The 22,369-nt window shown below is 36.2% G+C and overlaps 3 protein-coding genes across 3 annotated transcripts; 2 read left to right on the top strand and 1 right to left on the bottom strand.

Moving 5' to 3' along the window:
* Positions 1-4,196: 4,196 nt before the first annotated feature.
* LOC147500155 (uncharacterized) lies at positions 4,197-6,393 on the bottom strand. The gene is made up of 5 exons (XM_086561857.1): positions 6,182-6,393; positions 5,145-5,259; positions 4,942-5,031; positions 4,717-4,815; positions 4,197-4,586 (listed from the first exon to the last, which is right to left on the bottom strand). The coding sequence occupies exons 1-5, from the start codon at positions 6,247-6,249 to the stop codon at positions 4,485-4,487; spliced, it is 474 nt and encodes a 157-aa protein (XP_086417983.1). The 5' UTR covers positions 6,250-6,393; the 3' UTR covers positions 4,197-4,484.
* Positions 6,394-7,316: 923 nt separating this feature from the next.
* Positions 7,317-10,485, top strand: LOC147500154 (uncharacterized). Its single transcript, XM_086561855.1, has 5 exons — positions 7,317-7,541; positions 9,547-9,664; positions 9,762-9,851; positions 9,951-10,049; positions 10,148-10,485. The coding sequence occupies exons 1-5, from the start codon at positions 7,474-7,476 to the stop codon at positions 10,247-10,249; spliced, it is 477 nt and encodes a 158-aa protein (XP_086417981.1). The 5' UTR covers positions 7,317-7,473; the 3' UTR covers positions 10,250-10,485.
* A 1,553-nt stretch (positions 10,486-12,038) lies between these two features.
* On the top strand, positions 12,039-21,700 carry LOC147500153 (actin-related protein 9-like). The gene is given in 21 exon segments (XM_086561856.1): positions 12,039-12,222; positions 12,307-12,379; positions 12,454-12,566; positions 12,671-12,730; positions 12,807-12,872; positions 13,261-13,363; positions 13,849-14,054; positions 15,240-15,360; positions 15,486-15,550; positions 15,933-16,022; positions 16,204-16,254; positions 17,045-17,215; positions 17,448-17,537; positions 18,367-18,437; positions 18,543-18,688; positions 18,691-18,741; positions 18,822-18,865; positions 18,951-19,000; positions 19,836-19,881; positions 20,497-20,547; positions 21,227-21,700. Coding segments are annotated over 21 exon segments (1,815 nt in total). The 5' UTR covers positions 12,039-12,219; the 3' UTR covers positions 21,371-21,700.
* The last annotated feature ends 669 nt before the right edge of the window (positions 21,701-22,369 follow it).

Below are 22,369 nucleotides of genomic sequence, written 5' to 3'. Positions count from 1 at the left end.
AGAGAAAATAGACTTGATCGAACTCAACTCGAGGAGAAAACGTAAAACTCAAAACCAGTCCTTTTTCTTCTTCTCTTCTTCCTATCACCGCCAGAGAGAGTTATATTCTTCATTACAGAGGGTAGTGCGTTTCTAGTGCAAAGTCGCCATCGTTAACCATTGAATCTGTGAGGAAGGCGCCATGTTGCCTTTCTCGCACCATTGGAAGGGGCGAAATCTTTCCCTTAAGACGACCTAATCCGCCTTGGTTATTCCCGATTCTTCTTTGTCCTTGTTTCTTCATTGCTATCTTGTTCATTCGTTTCTACTTTTGGCTGTGTTCATACAACTATTCTAACAATCTTAAGGAAAGAGTTTTTGTAGTAGAACAAAGGAGAGTGCTTTTAATACGGCAATCAAAAAAGATAAGTCTTTTACTTTGAATTATTTTTTGTGTTATTGTGTTATGACTTTAGAAATTTTATAATAATTTCGTTTTTGTTAGGGAAACCAATTAAAGATTCAATATTTATTGATCTTTTGTGGTTTATCAAACCCTATATGGTTGTAGACCTTTCTCCTACGTTTGTGGGAGTCAAATATGAGATTTCTATCAAGAAAAACGTCAAAGTTCGTCTTTTTGACAGCTGCGTCACTTGTTACGGAAACTGCTATAACTTTCAGCTCAGAGCTCGGTTTTGCAATCCGCTTCTTGTGTTGGATAGCTGATTCAAAGAGCTTTCCAGTGGTATAAGGCTTGATACCCAATTCGTCCTGAGCTGATTTAGAATTACAGTTCTTTTGAACTGTTTTTCTAGAAGGAGGAAAATATGGTAATCCAGTTTTTCAATCGGTTAGGTATCGTATTTTTTCACTATTTGCAATTCTTTTGGTTTAATTATATGGTGATATTCTTGCCTTGAGTTGCATGCTAGTTTTCTTAGGAGGGAAATCCCTAAGCTTAAACTTCTTTAATAACTTAGTCAACAAATTATCGTGCGGTTTATCAATCGAGGAATTAATTAGTTTGACTAGAAGTAGTTTGATATTAATTTTCTTTGTACATATGTAGATGTATGTAGATGGTCTAAGAGAGACCTTAAGATAGTTAATATCAACCACACTCAAATCTTGGATAGTAATTATAATGTATTCAATACATAATTGCTTACCTTTATTGAGTGAACGTGTTGTTAGACGATGGTTATAATTGTACTGTTGTGAAAATACATGTTAGATGAAGTAACTTGTAGCTTATATCCAATATAGCATATGTTAAAGTTGTGTAGCATGCTAGTTTTGGATATTAATCATCGTGGATGGATTTACTTTAAACTTGATAATAGTTTATTGGTAAATTTTTCTAGTTGAAGACATTAATGGGTTGAGCCATTAGATGTTGTGGTAGTACTTCGTGTCTTGTTGATAGGGTATTCTATCTTACTTGAGCTCATGTAAAAAGAGGAGGTGGAGTCCCTCGGTTGTTTTGCATATTCGGTGGCTAGATTTGCTTAAATATCATATACTTTTTGTTGTGAGGGGTACAGGTTAAAGTTTACTTTTCACGAACCTATGATATGATATTTACCATGTTTGGCATGAATGCATTATTTTTAACATTGACATGAAGTTTAACCGGTGTCATATATTATTAAGTAATGAGCATCGTTGTTCACGAGAGGAAACAATATGGAAAACAATTAATATCCTCTTAAACCTAATTTAGTTAAGGAGATGTAAGGTAATGGTTTGTCTTCTTAGACAATATCCTCCAGTGACTATTTTAAACAAAGAGATGTAACGCTTGTAGATTGTCTTATTAGGCATTATCCTCCTATGACTATGGATAAATAGCCAAGGTGATGTTTCCTTTTAGTGGGAGTTTGTATTAATTTTTTGTTTACTATTGATGATTATTTTTTGAAATAAAGTTATCTACTTATTCATTTATGGTTGCACATATAAAGTTTGATTAAGTAGAATAAAGAAATCATTATAAATCATAAGGTTGGACCAGTTGAAAATGAACATGTTCCGGGATCACATTACATGTTATTTTCATGCTACACATCCATACTTAATCTATGTCGTTGGAGATATTAGTATTGTGACCACGGATGGGTCTAGTCATGCTAAATGTGGCAAAGGTCATTTGTGATCCTATATTTTTATTTTCAATGGACCGATTGTGTGTTTTTGAGGCGTCACTCATTATTTCGACAATAAAATTTAGAGCTCTTAAGGTCAACATTGTTTAATATCGGGGTTATGACCTATGTGGTACAAAGGGAGATTGTTAGAATTTTTCTCTTTAAGGTGTACCTACATAGATCATACACATTACACAATTGTTAATTGTCGAACCACGTCGAGTGACATTGAGAAGACTCACTAAACTGTGATCTTAAAGTAACATGACTGAGTCATTTACATGTCTCAAACCACACGTGTCAAGTCATGACACGTGTACTGACGTGGGTCACTGGGAGCATTCTCAACTACTCAGTTTTTTCTGTTTGGTGGAGAGTTTTGTTTTTTTATTTTTGGTTGGGTTACGAACAATTGAAATCTGCAAAAAAAAGGCGTAGATTTACTTTTTTTAAGAAAAATCTGATGTGTCAGTCTCAGAGAAAAAAGGGGGACTGACGTGGGTCACTGGGAGCATTCTCACCTACTCAGTATTAATGGTCTTTGATAGGTGAGTTTGAGAGTGATTTTTTCTTCCTTTTTGTCTAGCTCTCAGTTTGAAAAATTCTCTTGTGAAATCAAACTACCAAAGACACCTGAAGTAATGTCGGTACAATCTTTTTTTTTTTTGTCAATAATCAAGGTCGGTACAATCAACAGGCTGTAAAGATAGGGAATAAATTGTATAAATTCTGACTAACAGCAACGTTTGCACTATTGCATCTTTAATCCTCTTAAAATTTTCAGGTAGTTCAACAAAGCTAACCTCAACTCCTCAAATGTAAGCACAAGTGGCACAACTTTAACTTTACCAACAAATGGGACATGAGATGCACCGAATGCAGCGATTAAACCTTGTTATTAGCTGGTTTTCTTCAACGTTCACATGTCGATGTTTTCCACAGCTGTTTTTACGTGTCTTATGGGGACTCACGCGTAGGTTCTCCGTTCTCCATCTATAAATACATCTCTACATCTCTTGCCCATTAAGCTAAAAGCCTACAACACATCTCACTAACACAGCTCTCATTTCTCCATATCTCTTACTATCTCAATAGTTAACACACTTGCACACTTCATCAATTTTGTATAACTCACCAATGGCAGCAACCAAGGCACTAGTTATGTTCTTCGTGATCGCCATATTGTCTATGGTTCTTGTTTCGGCGCAAGATGCACCAGCACCTTCACCATCAGTACAAACTGGATCAGCTTTCTCAATTCCAATCTCTGGAGCTGCTCTATTATCTTCGATAGCGCTTTCTTTATTCGCTCTCTTGAAGCATTAAGTTGAAGGATCTTAAAGAAAAGAGTTTATATACTAGAGATATTTATATAGTTTGAGCTTGTTGATATTCTGGACGTTATTCATGTTATTGTCCCCTGTATTTTATTGATTCTTTCACATTTGTTTGGTTATGTGATGCTGCGATAAACTCATTTTTTTTTCACATATACCATTTGTTTCGAGTAAGTACTTTTATGAACATTAGCATATGAATATTAACTCGCATCAAAACTTTGGAATGCCATATAATGTGTTGTACTTGTATCAAGTCCGACAAATCCCCAATGTACAAGCTGACGTAGGAAGGCAGTGATGGGGCACCCAAATAGATGCCTGTTACACAAAGGTTTTTAGTAAGAGTAAAAACCCACCTAGAGACTAGAGCTAGTGATGTCTGTCGCTCATAAAACCCAGCTCCGAATTCAGCACAGCTGCAAATGGTAATCCTGAAATGAATGCACTTTCTTAACATGCAAAACTAAAGTACAAGCTGAACCTGCTCTGGGTGCGACTGCTGGATTAGAAGGTATACATACAAAACCCAATATCAACTGGGACGATCGATCAAATCTTGATAAACTGTTCAACCTGTTTCCAAGTGAGCACAAGTACTCAACTCCATCTGTTATTACCTTACAAAAGTGTTCTCCAGAACACCGGTGTCACAATACCCATCCCCTCAAGTCTCAGAGCAACCATTATAAAACTCAGTGACGCACGAGTGCATATCTGATCTCAGTAATGCATATCTGAACTCTGTAACTAGAAGAACTAACATAACATACATGTCTTCGCTACACCAATGAAAGTTCCCTTTGTAAGTAACAAAACGTTAAACCTCAAGTCATTTAGGAGGTTAACAGAGAATAATTAAACAGAAGAAGATCCATAAAGAAGTCTGATACAAGAGTACAAATACATGCTTAAAGCAACACACTTTCATCGTACAATGATTGATCAAAACCATGAATGTCAGGCAATGGCCATGACTTCAAGTATGATGGCTCTTCCACTAGATGTGTCTCTTTTTCTAAACTGTTTTCGCTTTTGGAGCTTTCTTCTTGGGTTGCCTCCTTGGGATTGAGTTCTTCATCCCTAGGAAAAAGAGGAGAGCACCCAAAACTGCCAAACTCTGCAAATGAATGAAAACATTTCTTGTATAGAAATAAGATGAATTTAACAGCTACTATCTAACTCAGACATTTAGAGAAGAAAAGAAATTGCGGCTTTTCGAAAATAACTAAAAATGTTTCAAGGCCAACCTGCGAATACTTTAAAGCATGTTCCAAGAAGTCATTCTTGTCAATGCCATTGTTGTATAATTCGAACAAAATAGGGGAAGCAGCAATCTGATGCAGAAGCTGCAAGAGGAAAACACATCAGCACGAACGGAACACGAAAACAATATATAAGGAAGTATCTAATACTCTTAGAACACACAACTTTGAAGATCAGAGATGCTGAAATTAGTTAAACAGGGGACAGACCAGGAGATAAGCTCCAAGAGAGCTACCAAAAATGAACAAAATGCCTCCAATCCCCTTGAACGCTATCGCAGCAGCAACCAAATGTTTAATCTGTTGCAGGAAAAAAATCCTTCGTTAGAAATGAAAATCTGCTTAAATATTCAAAAACAGATACAGTTAATAACACCAAGAAAATATGTGAAGGAAATAGAAGGGTGTCTCACCTCGATTTCTGGCACTTCAACCCCAAACTTAGAGCTCACATGATTTGTGACCACATGGAACTTGGGTTTGAGAGCTTTTGCTGCAGGTCCGCCATCAACCCCAAATTCATTAAACCTATAAGCACATACAAATAAGAAATAACCGTAAACTTAATGTTGAAAAAGAGTAAATAGCAACTGACCATATATATCTCAAACCTGAACAGTATATATGATATTTGAATATAGTAGTTACACTTTCTTTTGAACATTCCATAAAAGATTTTACTCTTATGATACGCGCTTATACATGATAAAGATGAACCAGTGGCTGATCACAAGAAATAATGGCACAAAATGATTACGTAAAGCTATGTCACATGGACACGCCATATTTTAAAACTAATCCGTGTCGGATACAGATCCACGTGTCCATGCCGGATACAGACGAACATAATTGTATGTGATATACCTCAATTTTTTATATTTCACCGTGTCAGACACTTCATATCCGTGTTGGATATGGACACACGTATCCGTGTCAATGTAACTTAGATGTGAAGCGATGCTGTCTCTAAAAGAAATTTAAATGTTATCATCTGCGAAAACAAAAGTAACTTAAATGAAATTCCGCAATCCGCCGAAAAAACTGGGCCTTATACAACACCATAACGCCTACGTCAAAATAACCAAGAAATTCAGCGCGCAACTCGTGCATTAAATATAAACGAATTATGGCTTGCAATGTTATGTTGTTTTAGTACATTAATCTCAATTGGAATATTGCTTCCTTCCTTGTTTTACTTTAATTAAATATTTCTCTATTTTTTCTTCTTTATCTATAATTCAGTTCTTCCTATCTTCTGAAGTAACAACCAAATCCTAGTTCAGCTAAATCAAACCATAACATTCCTCCTAAATATTGACATTTTTATTCATAATTGAGTCTCCCATTAAGTAACTACATAAACAACAAGTACTCCAGATCCACTAGATCTAAACTCATATAAAAAACAAAATGAGATCTATTAAAGTAGATCGGATAAAAGGAAACTTACTGTTGCCAAGCAGAGATAATGAAGATAGAAGCAAACAGAACTCTTCCAGCAAACGATGTGAAACCCATTTTCTGCTACCTAGAAAACTGGAGAAAATAGAAAAAATGAACAAGGCGGAGAAAAAAGGGAAGGTACGAAAATGCCCCACTGGGCTCGCTTTTGTATTATGGCCTTATGGGACTAATTGATATTGGGCTGCGTCGTGGTGTCCATTCACATGGAAACAAAAATATTATGCCCAAAAGTAAGCGTGCCTCACGTGATTTTTTTACTACAGAACCGATTTTGCAATTTACAGAACCGATTTTGCAATTTTGGGTGGATTTTGGAAAATTCAAATCCGAACGGATAAGAAAATTAAGAACCCAAAATAGAACTAAACCGGTAAGATATATTACAAATTGAACCAATAAGATATATTACAAACCGAACCAATTTGAACAGAAAATTATAAAATCCAAAATTAAATCAATTAATTTCAGCCACATAATTAATAAATATATATAAAATTAATCATAAATATTACTAAAATATCATCTTATCGATTCGGTAGAGAATAAACCCAACCCTAAAATCAAACGAATATTTTATCAGTTCGGTTTGCTTTTGGAAAAACAGTTTGATTTTGATCGGTTATCGGGTTATCGAAACCATTAAGAGCCCTAGTCTCCTTGCATAAATTATAAATAAAATGAGAAATGAGGACCAGCTATGGTTCGTAATTTATACCTTGGCTCAACACGAATGAATGTGAAGAAAATTAACACCGCTATTCCAACGTTGCCAAATCGCCAATGGGAAAAATTGTCATGCAGTAGGCCAGTAGTTATCCACTTATCCATAGTAGATTACGCATTAAACTTCCAATACGAACTAGGGTGCGTATTTACTTTAGTAATTTTAAAGATAAGTATGAAACCCTCAATGTCATTCGATAATGCGTGGCAACTTTTTTTAATATGTACATCCATTGAAAAAAAAAGTAACAACTTTCAAAAATTGTATACATACATCCAACCCAAGTCACATAAATCGTGCAATCTCTCTTGCACCATGTTGCTATTTTTTGTCCAAAAAGCCCAAATAAAATGAAACCCACGGCCCATATAAAAATGGTGTCGCAGTTTCCGAGCAAGATAGCATCATTGGTTTATTGACTTTATTAAGACCAGACCAGAAAAGTGATTTCGTACGTTGGTTCGAAGTCATCAGTCGAAACAACATCACACTTGACCAAGTACAATAAAAAAAAACACACCGAGATTCGCTCCTTGTTCCAAACTAAAGCAGCAATGGGTTTCAAATCTTTCATTGGTCGAGTTCTTTTCGCTTCTGTTTTCCTTCTCTCTGCATGGCAAGAGTAAGTAATTAGATCTTTTTTTTTTTTTTTGTTTTTATTATTACACACATTTTAGATCTATCTAGTGTGTTTTTTGAAGTGTTTGTGCTATGTTTTATTACTGTTTAGATCATGTAGTCTTAACTGTTAATTACTTCAGAAGGATGAAAAAAAATTACTTTTTTGTTAATTTTTAGGGTTGTTTGTGTTGATAAGTGATAGCCCATAGTGTTGAGTGGTTAATATGTTGATTATTCATAGCAAACTTGTTTTTTTATTTGTTGTTTTACACAAATGTCTTGCCTTTTTATTTATTTATTTATTATTATTGAGTTATAACTAAACAAGCTTCTGTAGTTGTGGCTTTGGGTGAGAATCTTATTGAGAAGATTCCTAATTAAACAGGGACTGTTTGTGGGGTGAGAGTGGTGGAAGTTGGTAGAGTAGAGCACCGGTTTAAGTTTATCAATACTACCTCCTGATAAATGTGCTTGCCTTTTAAGGCAAGATATGATCTAATGAATGTACGGGGTGTGCTAATTGAGCCCTTGATTTAAGTTCTTACCTTGTGGAGACGAGTTGTAACTTGGAGAAGCTAAAAGCGTTAGTTACCCATTATGGTTTTTGGTTACAGGTCAGTTTGAGGAACTTGTGAGAAATATTTTGGGGTTTGTTTTTGGAAAAAAAAAAGGTAGGTAGTAGAATTTAGTTTCTTAGAATAAGACGTCAACAATAAATGAATTGGTGGACTTCGATTTATACATCTTAAAGATACTACGAAGGCGTTTCTTCGCTGTATGATTGCTACCAAATATGAAAGAAAGGACTCTATTCATAATTTCTACGGTGGACAGTTTGGTTCTTTGCATAGATGCAAATAAATCTATTAACTAAAATACTATATTTCAGCTTACTATGTATTTAATAAAATCTCTACAGTTTGTGAGTAGGTGGAGCCTATCTGTACCAAGTACTAACCTTATTATCTAGTTAGCATCAGTCTTTCATCCGCATTCTATATTTATTTGAGGTTCGTGATATGCCTGTTTTAGGTTAACTTGAGAAGGGTGATGTAAGTGGTAACTAGTTTTTTCTGACAGTAAAGTTAAACACATATTTAGTTTAGACCTGGCTACCACCCTTCGAAATGTTGGTAGACCAATAGTCTTAAAAAAATTCAGTTATCATAAGCAGTATTGCTTCTATTGTGCAATTATTGTTGTGTGACTAGTCGACTACCTTACAACAATAACGTTTCTCTATACGCATTTTGTGATGATGTATACTAGCTTTTGAAAATGGATTGAAAGGGAAGTGGAGACATTACCTAGCTATTGAGGCTACTTATTGAATGAGTAAATGATATAAACATTAATCAAGTAAATGCCATCGTAACTTTATTGTCGCATCTGTCAAATCCACACGGGCTGCCTTTGGGGTTTACTTGGTGATGACCATGCTCTGACCCCTCAAAGGCTCAAAGCCCATTTGTACAACTCAAAATTTCTGTGCAGTATTGGTCTTTGGTCCAAGTAGAATTGTTTTGAATTGTTATTTTCAATCTATATAGTATCATTTGTGTTAAATATGTATACAGTCACCACTTCTCATTTAATCATTACCACTTGTAGTTGTATATGGCGTAAATGCTTCATATAGAAATTACACTGATAGAGGCGAGATGGATATAATTTTTCCAACATAAATGTGAGTCAATTGGTCTTCCTATCGCTCAGTGTGTTTTGGCATTCATAGCTTGATGTTTCTGAAACTTGATGTCTCTGCTTCTAAAATTGAAATTCATAGCTTTCTTTAGATTAGAATGGCTTTTAACCAGGTTTATCGATTAGAATAGTGTTCTTTCTCATGTGCTATTTATTTGTTTTCATCTTTCTCAAACTATTCCAAAAGGACATTGTTTGCATGGAGCAATATATTTACCAAGTATTATATAACTCTGATTCCGTTTTGGTTTCATGTACTTCATATTTTTTATTTTTATGTAATGGCATGTATCATTGGTCAGGTTTAATGAGTTTGGAGTTGATGGCGGTCCTGCGGCGATGAATAATCTTAAACCCAAGTATGATATTCTCGCGAAACATGTATACTCTTATACGGGGGCATATTTGCCAGATGTTGAAGTGAGACGCCTTTCTCAAGTGTATTGGTTTGGTATTGTTTTGGTTATCTGTCCCTTATTTTTTATTGTACACCTATACAATTGCGGTTCTGTGGCAGATCAAACCTTTGGTTCTGGCTAATATTGCATTGAAGGGCATTGGAGGGTTTTTATTTATCTTCGGCAGTTCTTTTGGAGCTTTTATACTGGTGAGTTCGTTTCCTTTATTTTCCATTTTTCCTAAACTACTGTAGTCAATTTTTACCTTGTGAGTGATGTTGTGTTCTTCTTGGTCATTCATGTTACAGCTTATCCATCTGGCAATTACAACACCAATTTTGTACGACTTCTACAACTATGATCTTGAGAAGCCGCAATTTGGTCCACTGTTCATCAAGTTCACTGAGGTGTGCTTTTGCATTAATGCTTAGGAGCTTGTTCAATTCAGTATCTCTTTGCTTCTCACATGAAACTTGAAACACATTGTATTTACATTTTCTTGCAGAATGTTGCACTTTTTGGTGCACTGATATTTTTCATTGAGATGAAGAAAATGATCCGAAGAAGACATCCTAGGAAGAAGGTTTCTAAAGCCAAGACTCATTAGCTTGAAGTCAATATTCTGATCAACTTCAACACGACATTCCCAACATATTTTGTGTATTACCAGTTTTTGTTATCCTCCATTTTTCTTCTCTTACTAAAAGCTGTGAGGATAAATTATATTTTGGGAGGAACTAATAGGTGTTTGACAGTTATATTCAGTTATAAACTGCAAGTTACTACAGGCATTTGGGATAAGTTGAGTCATTTTGGCAGTTATATCGGTTATTTTTGTGTAAAGACACTCCCAAATATTACTTTGAGACAGTAAATTAGGTAATCCATATTCCCAGTATAGATTATTGAGGGATCCCAGTAGGTGGTGACGTGGTGTTAGGGAATCATGGATGTGGGCTACAAGATGTTGAACAAAAATAAAGTAAAACTCTGTAGGTTGTAATTTGACTAGCAACAGGCAAATTTCTATCCGCTGGAATCATGAACGACAGAGTACTGGAAACACGGAAAAGTAGAAGCTGGAATGAGAACATTGTGTACTGGAATTACATCACATTTAGCGTTTGGGTAGCATCCTTGGTATACAGTTGAAACAAAAAGTGGATTCACTTGCTCATAAACAATTGCTGAAAGTAAAATTCTGAAAACAAGGGGGTTTGAACGATCGCATTTATTTGCGAGTGTTGCTCAGGACTGCGAGAGATCTACAAGAAACTCATGGCAACAAATCCAATCCAATCAGGTTAGAGGACCAGTTGTTTTACTCAAATGACATAGCTACTTGCCTACTTCTCCCCTCCTTTTTGATACCACACGCAACTCTAAACTCTCAAGCGCACAACGCTGCGAGGATTAGAAAGAATGTGCCTATTTTCGAGTCCCCAATTACGACATGAAATCCGGTCCTTTTGAGTGCCTCACCAACTTCTGAATGAAGGACTAAACAGATGAAAAGTTTTCAACTTCGTATAGCCTTTAGTTCTTATCTGAAATTCTTGGAGAGTTTAAAATTGGTAACTTGTTATTGAAGCAATCAGTTAAGTCATGGTGAAACAGGAGATCTCTGGTGGGGTATTAGGATAGGAAAACAAGTGGGTTGGTATTTGTGGTTCCGACTTTAGAACGGGGTATACATAGACCCCTAATGCAATTCCAAAACCGTGTGGAGTACAAATCCAAATCTAAGTATACAGCAACAGGATATCGTGGCCTCTTCCAGTGGATTCCTATTGATCGAATGCAATAATATATCAAGCAGATGATGAGCTCTCCAAAGTCTATCATGCTTGCAATCCAATCACAAAACAATCTGTCACTCTTCCAGAACCGCCAAAGAGGACGACTGAATTGCATTGTGTTGCGTTGTGGAGGGATTCTTATGTCCAGTCGGGCAGTCGGCAGCTACCCATTCTTAGAGTGCGCGAACTACAAAGTTGTTCGATGTCTACAAGCAGAATACACCAGTTGTTTAGATGCTAAGATATTCTCGTCGCAGACTGGTTAGTGGTTTCAGTTGCGAGTCACTTGCCCGCCATTCCTTTTAGTGTGTATAGAAAGTCGGTCATTCGTGCAAGAGAAACACTTTGCTTTGGGTCCTAATCAAGTGAGGAGAGCGAACATTCTGAGCAGGAGGGTACATTGCACAAAAATGTGTTTGGATGGTTTCTGTCTGTCTGTCCTCATCTCTTCATTACTCTTCCTCTTCATCTTTCTCCTTTTCTCTCTCCACACATTTTCAATCTCCACTTCTTCTTCTTTCTCTCAGCTCACGTCCCCACTGAGCGGAATGTGGACAAAAAGTTATTTGGTTGGTTTCTGATTGTCTGTACGTACCCATTGCAAGCAGTATACTAGTTTCATTTTGGTATTAATTTTTTCGTTTCTAGTTGGTGATTAAAAAAAGAACATTTATATATTCTGTGTGGGCCACATATTAAGGTGAAATTACGAAACACAAAGCCCAACTGAAGTACATATATTAATAGTGAAGTTGAAAGCAAACAACAGCACACAGTGATGGTGAGTTCGCGGGAAAATAAGATTTCCTCTAATCTTTCCTTTGTTCTCATTTATTATTATTATATATTCTGTTTTGGGTGGCAGGAGTACTTAAAATCCGTGGTTCCTTCTCAATTGATGGCAGAACGAGGTGGCAATCTAGTTTTAATTAATCCAGGTTCAAAACCCTAACCTCACATTATGTATACTAACATTATTCACTCCGTTAATTTATTTATTTATTTATTTCAGGTTCTGCAAATATTCGAATGGGTCTTGCACCGCAACAAGCTCCTTTTACTATTCCACATTGTATAGCTCGGTTTATCAGTGTAGAAAACCAGGGACAAACTTTGCAGGATCAGGTCTTTTTTTTTATATATATTTTTATATTGCCTAATTATTGATTGTTAGCCTAATTTTTTTTTTTTTTTTTTTTTTTTTTTTGTATGTATGTATTGATATTCAGATGCTTAATTCTCAAGTTACTCCTGCTCAGAAAATAGAGCGTGACAAGGCTTACAATATTGTAAGTAATATCTCATTTTTGGGATATCTATTTGTGTAGTTTTCGTTGTAATCGCCCTTTCACGTGATTCTTTCAGATTGCTTCTTTGGTAAAGATTCCCTTTCTGAATGAAGAAGTTGCAAACAACTCTATTCCTCGTAAGGTATGTTTGTGGTTCAAAGAAATGGAATATTGGTTCTTAGTTATTTTTTCCATTTGTTTTCTTTAAATATATATTCGTGCAAACATGTATACAGACAGTGCATCAATGATATAATCATATACGCAACACAATTATACACAAACCATCGTGCATGAATACTTGTATCGTGCGTTACAAACTTACTGATACACACAATTGGAAACAATACACAGTATTTTTTCCATGGTCTTGATGATTTCATATTACAACTATGTACTGCGGATTTGTCGAAAGGATATTCAGTACTTTTAAAGTTATTTTCTTATATATGTAAGTGTGCATTTTTTGTGCACTTCAAATTGTAATTATTGGTCGAAATTGGTGTATAAAATCAAGGAATTTGATGCAGACTGTACGAGTAGATGGACTGAAACCCCAAAATAGCAGGAATGATTCAACCTTTTCTTGGACAAATGTAATGGAGAAGAACCAAAATACGTCTTTAGAAATAGGTAAGTCAATAACTTCGTATATGTTTCTCTTCCCCTGTTTGCTATATCAGCTGTTTTCCTTTTTCTCTGTCTGATATTACTGCTCGATAGACGTCCAGAGAGCATAAACCTTCTTTATGCCGATCTTTTGTGCTACATCATGTACTCCAGTGTATCCAAGTCTGTGACACATCATTTAAGTGCATTTGTAAATGGCCAAATTGCCTGGACTACCAGTGGTCCATGGTCCATATTTATAACAATATGAAAATAGTAACCAATTAGCATAGTAATTAAAGCATTTAATTGTGTGGCTTCTCCACTTACAGGATCTTAATTCTGTTCTCTTGTTGTTTTTTTTTGTGTTTGTACGGATGTGCCAGTAGAAGAATAGATGAGGAACACAAACCAGATATGACTTGCAAATGTCATTAGCTTCTTAAGATCTATTTATATGTTTGTTGAGTTTCTCATTCCTGCAAATTATGGTGTATTACTGTTTACAGAGAAATCAGAAAAGAAGGATGTCAAAGGCGAATCCGTGGACCAGCTCAAAGGTTCTGATGGAGAGCCTAATTCAGGTGCCTATAAATTTAGAGAATATATCTGTGGTGAAGAGGCAATGAGAATTCCTCCCTCTAAGCCATATTGCTTACGTCGTCCTATACGAAGAGGGCACTTAAATATCTCTCAGCATTATTCTATGCAGCAGGTACATACTCTCTTTCCACTTCCCAAGCTCAAACATATGAGTTTGCCAAATGGTGTATTCACTGTGTTGTTCTTTTTACTCCTTTTAATAATGAAATCATCTCGGCCTTATTATCTGAGAAAGGTATGCAATCAGATACGATAAATGTCCATATTCACTTTTCTTTGGTATATGAGCTTTTAAAGTGTCTTGTACCTATAGCTGTTAGAGTAATGAGAACAAGTACACAAGCTTTACCTGCTAGTAGATTGGTTATGGTGGTCATCAATGGAAAATAAACAGGAAAACTTGCCATGGTTTTTAAGTCAGCGATTCTTGATGCTGAAGTATGGAAATCATTGAACAATTTTTATTTAGATAAAACTTTTATTAATAATTGCATTTTCAATGAACCGTTTCCTTTTTTCCAATGGTACTCAAATAAGTTCATGTTAAGGCACCCCACGATAGAAATGGGTGCAATGTTATGCAAGAAGAACCCCAATAATCTGGTCCATATCACTTTGGAAAATATAGTAGTGAAAGTTAAATTGGGAATGTTCCACGTCCTGGTACACAAGGTAGTAATGGAATCTCTGTATTACGGGACTCCAAATTTTAATGGCCTGCAACTGAAGTCGATTGGACAATCCAATTGCAAAACACATTATGTGCTGGAGATCAAATTGTTCCCACATGTTGGAAACATGCTGAATTACTGATACACTGAACCAAAAATGTCTTGACGATCTGAAGCGGTATTCCTGCTCTTATTGACATATATTCTTTGTGATAAATGTGTACATATTGACGTGGATTTCTTCTTTAGTTCTTTTAGTTAGGTACTTAACTCTAAACTTCAAATTTAACCAAATGTGTTTTCATTTGTAGTGGTATGTTAGAATTAATAAACAACCTAACCTGATAGGTAAGACACCGAGCTTGTGAAGGTTAAGTTATACAAATTCCCAGTGGTCAAAATTTTCAACCAAATTTATGCATAATGGATTTTGTCTAGTAAGCCGGAAATCAGAATTGTGAACTCGCTTTTCTGATCTATTATATTTGAATGTTCATGGATAAAGGAACCCGTGCGTCAGATCTTGGTTATGAAATGCTTTATGTTGGATTGACTGAAGTTGTGTTTCTAGGTGACAATGATCTCGAGTTTTTACACCTGTATATTTAAGGGTGTCTACTTTGCAGGTGTTTGATGATCTCTATACAATTTGGGACTGGATTTTGAACGAGAAACTGCACATTCCTCAAGCTGGAAGGAATATGTATTCTGCTGTTCTGATTGTGCCAGAGACTTTTGATACTCGGGGTAATTTGGTATTGAAATATTCTGCATGTGGTTTCTATTCCATTTTCAGTTTACCTGTTATTCAAATGTATCACATTTTTTTTTAACGCGTTAGTTGATTCCTTTTGCTGTTTTTTCCTGTGCAGAAATAAAGGAATTGTTATCTTTAATATTGCGAGACTTGCGGTTTAGCTCGGCAGTAGTACACCAGGTAAATAAGTACGTAGATTAGTAATAATAGACTCTTACATCCTTATTGGTTTTTAAATAGGTCAGCACAACCTTTACTTGAGCTTGTAGGCTGATTTAGGTACGTATGAAATCCCTCTTGATGATTGAAGGGTCAGGGACATTCCTTGCATAATATAAAACCAGATGTTACCATCCAAACAAATGAGGATCAGGAAATAAAAGATTTTGTTATTACAGAGGAGCTTAGATCATTGATAAGTCTGGCTGGTGGTGCTCTTGATCTATTCTGAGGAATGTTAGGCAATCCTCTCTTGGCAATGGATCAGTAATGCTACCTACATGGTGAATCTTCTCTAAAGTCGATGTATAATAGATACTATTTCATTAATATTGTTTACCAGGAAGGTCTTGCTGCAGTTTTTGGTAATGGATTATCAACAGCGTGTGTCGTGAATATGGGTGCTCAGATGACATCAATAATCTGCGTTGAGGTAACGGAAATTTTATTTGCTGTAAAGATATTCCTTAAAATGCATATTCCAGATTTTCTGCTGAACTGGTGAGCATCTTGGCAGTCGTTATGGATGAAAAGTGAGGTCAGAAGTGTCAACGACCGACTTGGTATTATAGAAACTTCTTACTGCTAAAGTTTTTCCTTTGTTATTTTTTCAGGATGGAGTGGCTCTGCCAACTACAGGTGTGAATTTGCCTTTCGGTGGAGAAGTATGTCATGAATTTTGACAGTACAGTTTTTATTTTTATTTTTTGACACCATTCATTCTCTCTGCATATTGTGTGAATGCTCAGATATTCCCTGTTGCTGTAGACCATTTTGTATTCTTTAGTATTTACTGTTAGTCCTGCTGGTCTTCACTTGGAAATGGGGGATTTCGGGGTTGAAATTGCTACAAGTTGTAACTATCAATAAAATAGATTAAAATAACACAACACAACAATGATAATATTAACAATGGCAATAATAAAATAATAACCATGATAATTAACATCAGACCTAGCTTCATGTGTTGCTAAAGAAACTTTTGCACTTGGGTGGGATGCATTATTACTGAGTGCCCCTTTTTAGGCTTGTGTAGATTACTTTTACACAAGAAAACTTCTGGTCAACCTCCACTGTTAGTTCTTGTTGTGTACAAATATTTAAGTACAATGTTATATAATTACTAGTTCATGTCTGCTCTTACTGCTCTGGGATGATCCTCAATTAAGGAAATAGGTTTTAGAGGTACTAGTAGTCTACTACATAGTTTGCCAATCCTGGGTTTTTTGTTTCTCCTACTCTTGCAGCTTTTAACAGCTGATTCTTATTAAAAACGAACTCTTTTATTGAGTTATTTTCAGAAAACTATGTGCAATTTCGGCCTCTGCGTTCTGAAAATTATTTAATATACTTTCTTGCATACCGCTTATTACATTTTTCATTCATTGTTGTCTGTTCACCGTGTTGGCTATCATCTCTTCATGGGTATTAGCATATGTCGTGAATGCCAATAAGTCAATAACTTAATTTGTGTCTCTTTCAGGATATTTGAGATGCCTTCTATGGAGTCAAAGACATCATCAGACTTGGCCACCAATTTATACTGATCCTTTGTTGAAGCCCATTGACTTGTTGATGCTCAACAAATTGAAAGAGTCCTATTGTCAGATAAAGAGTGAGTTCATAGTATAGATAAAATGTTTATACAAGATAAAAACTTTGCATCTGAACGTTTATTTATATGTTTCTATTTTGTTTCCATCCCAACCCCCACTACCCAATTGAGGGAAACAAAATGAAAAGAATAAGGTTTCGCTAGTTTTTTATGCACCAGAAAACATGCATATAGGAGTACGGAGTATTTTGGTTTTCATTTGAAGCATGTTTGCTGGACTAGCACTCACTTTCCGTTGTACAGGAGGGGGAGGTTGATGCTGTTGCGCTAGTTCATTCCTATGAGGACAACATGCCAGCTGGAGTACATAAAACAAGGCTAACTGCTCTTAATGTATGCTTCTCAAAAACATCTTGCGTTTTTGTTCCATTGATAAATAGGCACCATCAAGACGGTTTTGAATGGAACAAGGCAATGGCTGTCATCTAGATAGCCAAGCTGTAGAAGTAATAAAGATTTGCTTCGCAATTGATACTTACTTGGCGGGGTACTGGTTTTGGTTGTTAGAACAACAGGAGAACTGATAGACGGGCCTTGTAATGGTGTAAATAGATATAAATATGTGGGGAGCACAATTCTGTAGCCTCCACACTCTTCTGTCTAAGGGTGGAATTTGAGCCGAGCGGCTCAGGCGCAGCTCGTTTAAGCTCGACTCAAGCTTGGTCATTTAGTTAAATGAACCAAGCTTAAGCCTATATTATAGCTCATGTAACAAACAAGCTTTATGAAGATTGGCTCGATAAGCTCAAATAGCATCTTTGTAGTGTAAAATAACCGAGCTATTTGGGCTCATTTCGAGGGCTCGTTCATATAGTATATGAGCCAAGCTTGAGCTTATTTCAAAGCTTCGCTAAATAAATGAGCCGAGCTTGAGCATAGTAAAGCTCAGCTTGATTAGCTCGAATTCCACCCTTACTTCTGTCCTTGCATGAGTGTTGACTTCACCTCTGTTGGGCAGAGAAGAAATTGTAGTAGTTGCCTTCCCTAGTAGATATCTTATTTTTGGAAAATGAGTGATGGTTATGAAAATCATATCAGAATGGTGCATGCACACGCTCACACTCCATTATATCATATTCTGGACCCTTGGTCTCTGAAAACAAATTGAATTGAGATATGATGCTTTAGAATTCTGTTCAGGACTGATTGTTTCTATAAACAGGTTCCTCCTATGGGTGTGTTCTATCCTCGCCTTTTAGTTCCAGATGAACACCCACCTCCAGCCCGTTTCTGGTAAGATGTGCTTTCATACTATTGATGTTTTGTATTGTTAAACTAGATAAACAGTGTCTTTGGGTTTCTTTACTCTTTTGGCCCCTTTTCATGATTTGTTAACAGGTTCCGGGATTATGAGGATATGCTTGAGGACACTTGGCATATGGAATTTCCCAGAAGACCCGACATGCCAGATGGTTTATTTCTGAATGCCAATGGTGGTTTGTCTATGTGGGATAACTACCCAGTTTTACCCACTAGACTTAAAAGGGCGATAACCTGGGCCTTGCAGAGGCAATTACAAGCAGCATTCTCTCCACAGGTAAACTGCTAGTAAGCATTGTAGCGGTAATTGTTCTTTGTTGGTGTACTAATGGATCTGTTTCTTAATTAAATGGGCAGGCATTATAGATCTTCAGAGAAAATTGTTTTGTAGCATACACCTGGTTAGTGATTAGCTTTGGAGGATAAACTACAATAGGTATTGCTACTGAGTGCATCTTTTGGTTGGATTAATTTAGCTATATGCAGATTGGTGGAGTGGCTTTGACAGGTGGCCTGGTTGCAGCTGTGGAGGACAGGTCTGTTTCAATGTTTAGAGTTAGTTTGTTCTCGTGTATAGTTCTTATTATCACAGCATGATGCCTTTCAAAAGGATAAAATAAAGTTGAGTTGCCTAAGAAATAGAGAATTATATTAGTGTTTTAAGAACCACTTTTGCCTTGAGTAAAATTACATTTACACTATTGAATATGAGAAAGGGAAAAAGAGAAAAAAAGACCATACAACCTTAGTTGTTTTCGGTCTTCTCTCACACATTCTTTTATATAGCAATTTTTGGGTGTACATCATAGAAACACAAAACAGTTCAGGTTATGGGGACCCAGGGAAATGTCCCTTAGAACTCTAACACCTTACTCGTGAGCTTGACAGGATTGACTCTATATACCACAGACGTCCTCCATCAACATTTCCTTGGAAAATTCACTTATCAATCCTTGAAATTTTCCTATTGTTATTATATATACCATGATCCAATTACACCGTTGTTGACAACGGCCTAATGCTTCAAGAACCTGAGCGAGACAGTCTGTCAAGTGTCATAAGAATGTGTGTTTCTATCACTCACCAATTTAGAAACCAGCATAAGGTCAAACATTACTGCTCTTTCTATGGTACCATTTACTTATGGCTGAAGCTGATGAAGTTCATCTTCCCCCGGAAAGTATATCTAGTTACTTGTTTCCAAAATACTCGAATTATTTCGTCTTATATGCATAAATCCATTGAATAGATCTATGTAATATGCAGTTTGCAGACTTCGAGTTATATTTTAGATTCATGGTTAACTGACTTGTTCTGCAATTGTGTAATGATATTACGTCAACTCGACTAATCTAAACATGTTCTGTACAGGGTTTTGCATGCCATTCCTTCAAATGAAGCCGTTGATACAGTTGAGGTTTGTTTAATCTATTTTTTTGTTTTTCTTCTTGTCGACACATTGTTTATTCAACATATCTTATTGTTTCTCTTATCTGGTTGTATCCTGTCACATATTATACTCACCTAATAAACAAATATGAGTACATATACAGTTTTGTTTCCGTCCATAATCAACTCGGCAAGTGGTAGTTAAAAGTCTGCCCAACATACAATGATTCAATGAGCTTATATGATTGTTAAGCCTCTGCTATTTAGAGACGACTGTCGTCTGAGCAAGATTTCCAGATTCGTTACACTTTATTGTGATAAAAATGACATCAGCGTATTTCTTCCTTAAACGAACCACTGGGTAAGCAGTAATCACAACCATCGCTTTATCATTCTAAAGGACAGCACTTTGACAAAACTAATTCCGTTTCGATTGCATATATTGTAAAATTGAGCTATAGACGCAGTTCTCCGGTTGTAAAAACACTACTACACAATCTCGCTGAGTGTTGCAAATATTTCCCTCAGAATCTTTGTGTGCCTTTTAGAAAGTGTTGGATGCTTCAGGTTTTCCATAAAATCATTGTTTGTTGAACTTTTGGTCCATTCATGCCAACAAATAGAGCTATCTTATTTTGAACAGGTGTTACCATCAAGAACAGATCCAACCTTTGTTTCATGGAGAGGTGGCTCAGTAAGTCCTCAGCTTGAACATCTATTGCCTGTTAATTTTATTGCATACTAGTTATGTATCTCTGAGCCTGTTACTCATTATATGGTTTATGGAAGCATGCAGCTAGAATGAATTACCACATTGTGCAACCGCTTTGCTTATACATATTTTCAGTCCATTTTTTGGTATTATACTGGAACGAGAGATAGTACATAGAAATTACTGATTCAATTAAACTGGCAACTGCTGTCTATAGTCTGTGCCCATCTAGAGCTGGCATCTTTACTGGTGAATTAAAAACTTTCTCTCCTTGCGCATGCAAATCCTCAATAACTATCTTGAGCACTACTGGATTCAAGTTAACTTTCAGAATTGCAGAAATTTTAGAAACATGTGATGCATCTTCCATAAGCCTCACAATGTCATATCCGAATGTCACAATAAACAGGACATGAGCCAAACATCTGCATCTAGAACCGATTCTTATCATAAACCCAAAATGCATGCTTTCCCATCTCCTGTAAGAAATTGAGAGGACATGAGCCAAACATCTGCATCTAGAACCAAATCTTATCATAAACCCAAAATGCATGTTTTCCCATCTCCTGTAAGAAATTGAGAGGCTTCCAAACATGGCACACTTACATGAGAAACCCTTGCAATGTTTGACTAGTATTAAGTTGTGATCTCTGCATGACAGATTCTCGCTATTCTCGACATCGGCCGAGAAGCTTGGATCCATCGTGAGGATTGGATTCGCAATGGGATTCACGTAGCAAGTGGTAGAAAATACAAAGACTCATTTTTCCTCCAGGCACAAGCAATGTGTTATATGAATTCTTAAAAATGGAACCTGAGACACAGACACGAATGTTAACTTCCCCAAGATCAAAACGCTTCTTTGTGAAAGAGTGTATCACATCCTGTTCACCAGCTTTTATATGGAAGTTCGTTGGCAGGAGGGCTGAGACTGTAATTCGGCTTGTGGTTAGACATTTGTACAGTAGGATACCTTCAATTATTCAAGTCAGATTCTTGTTTTTGGTGTACGTTGAATGTTATTTGGTTGATTCAAAAGATTATCTCTTTGACCTCCTGAGAAGAATTTATATTAAGTGACAGCAGTTCTTTGACGCAGTAATCATGACTGGTCATGGACAAAGTCATAGTTTTCGGATGATATTAGCAGTAATCATATTCTTAGAAGGAAAAACAAATAACATGTTGGGGCATTTAGATACTCAAGATGGTTACTCTTACCAGTCGCTCTTGCACCTTCAGGTGTGTGTTTTAACTATGAAGGACTTGTGTGAATGTGTGATGCGTATGAATGACTTCGGTCACCTTGAGATACTAATATACTATCCAACTTTGAACCCTGGATGGTGGAACCGACCCGAGGCCAGGTATAGTGTAACCATGGACAGACCTCATGGAGATGAAGGGATTTATAGAAAGATAAGCAAGAAGGCTGAGATGAAAAAAATAAGCTCTCATTCACAAATGTCAAACGCTTGACGTGAGTTTGGTATTCAGCCTTCAAAGGCCAAAAAAGTATAGCCCTTAAAAATAAGTTTATGCAAACGTAAAAGTATATCTTTGTAGAATTAAGATTGAGTATTCTCATTCTGCATTACTAAATCTCAATGAAAAATTCATATTGCTAATACATACTAGAAATCTTCATCACAAGTATATGAGAAGATATTCAAACTTTGGTGTCCAAAAAGTGTACAACGTAACCCTTAAAAGGTTTGATTATCACTTGCTTGCAGCAAAAAAAAAAATATACACACTCCTGCTTGATCATAATTGGAGGGTGCAAAACAATAAAATGTACACA

This window comes from Coptis chinensis, chromosome 5, assembly GCF_015680905.1.
Source record: "Coptis chinensis isolate HL-2020 chromosome 5, ASM1568090v1, whole genome shotgun sequence".
NCBI lineage: Eukaryota > Viridiplantae > Streptophyta > Magnoliopsida > Ranunculales > Ranunculaceae > Coptis > Coptis chinensis.
The sequence above is the reverse complement of the archived record's forward strand: the minus strand, read 5'-3'. Positions and strand labels throughout refer to the sequence as shown.

Coding starts and splice junctions, on each gene's coding strand:
- LOC147500155 (XM_086561857.1), bottom strand. CDS start 6,249: ATGGGTTTCACATCGTTTGCTGGAAGAGTTCTGTTTGCTTCTATCTTC. Junction 5,260..6,181: donor ATTATCTCTGCTTGGCAACA/GTAAGTTTCCTT, acceptor ATGTGCTTATAG/GTTTAATGAATTTGGGGTTG. Junction 5,032..5,144: donor TTGAAGTGCCAGAAATCGAG/GTGAGACACCCT, acceptor TTCCTGCAACAG/ATTAAACATTTGGTTGCTGC.
- LOC147500154 (XM_086561855.1), top strand. CDS start 7,474: ATGGGTTTCAAATCTTTCATTGGTCGAGTTCTTTTCGCTTCTGTTTTC. Junction 7,542..9,546: donor CTTCTCTCTGCATGGCAAGA/GTAAGTAATTAG, acceptor ATCATTGGTCAG/GTTTAATGAGTTTGGAGTTG. Junction 10,050..10,147: donor TGTTCATCAAGTTCACTGAG/GTGTGCTTTTGC, acceptor ATTTTCTTGCAG/AATGTTGCACTTTTTGGTGC.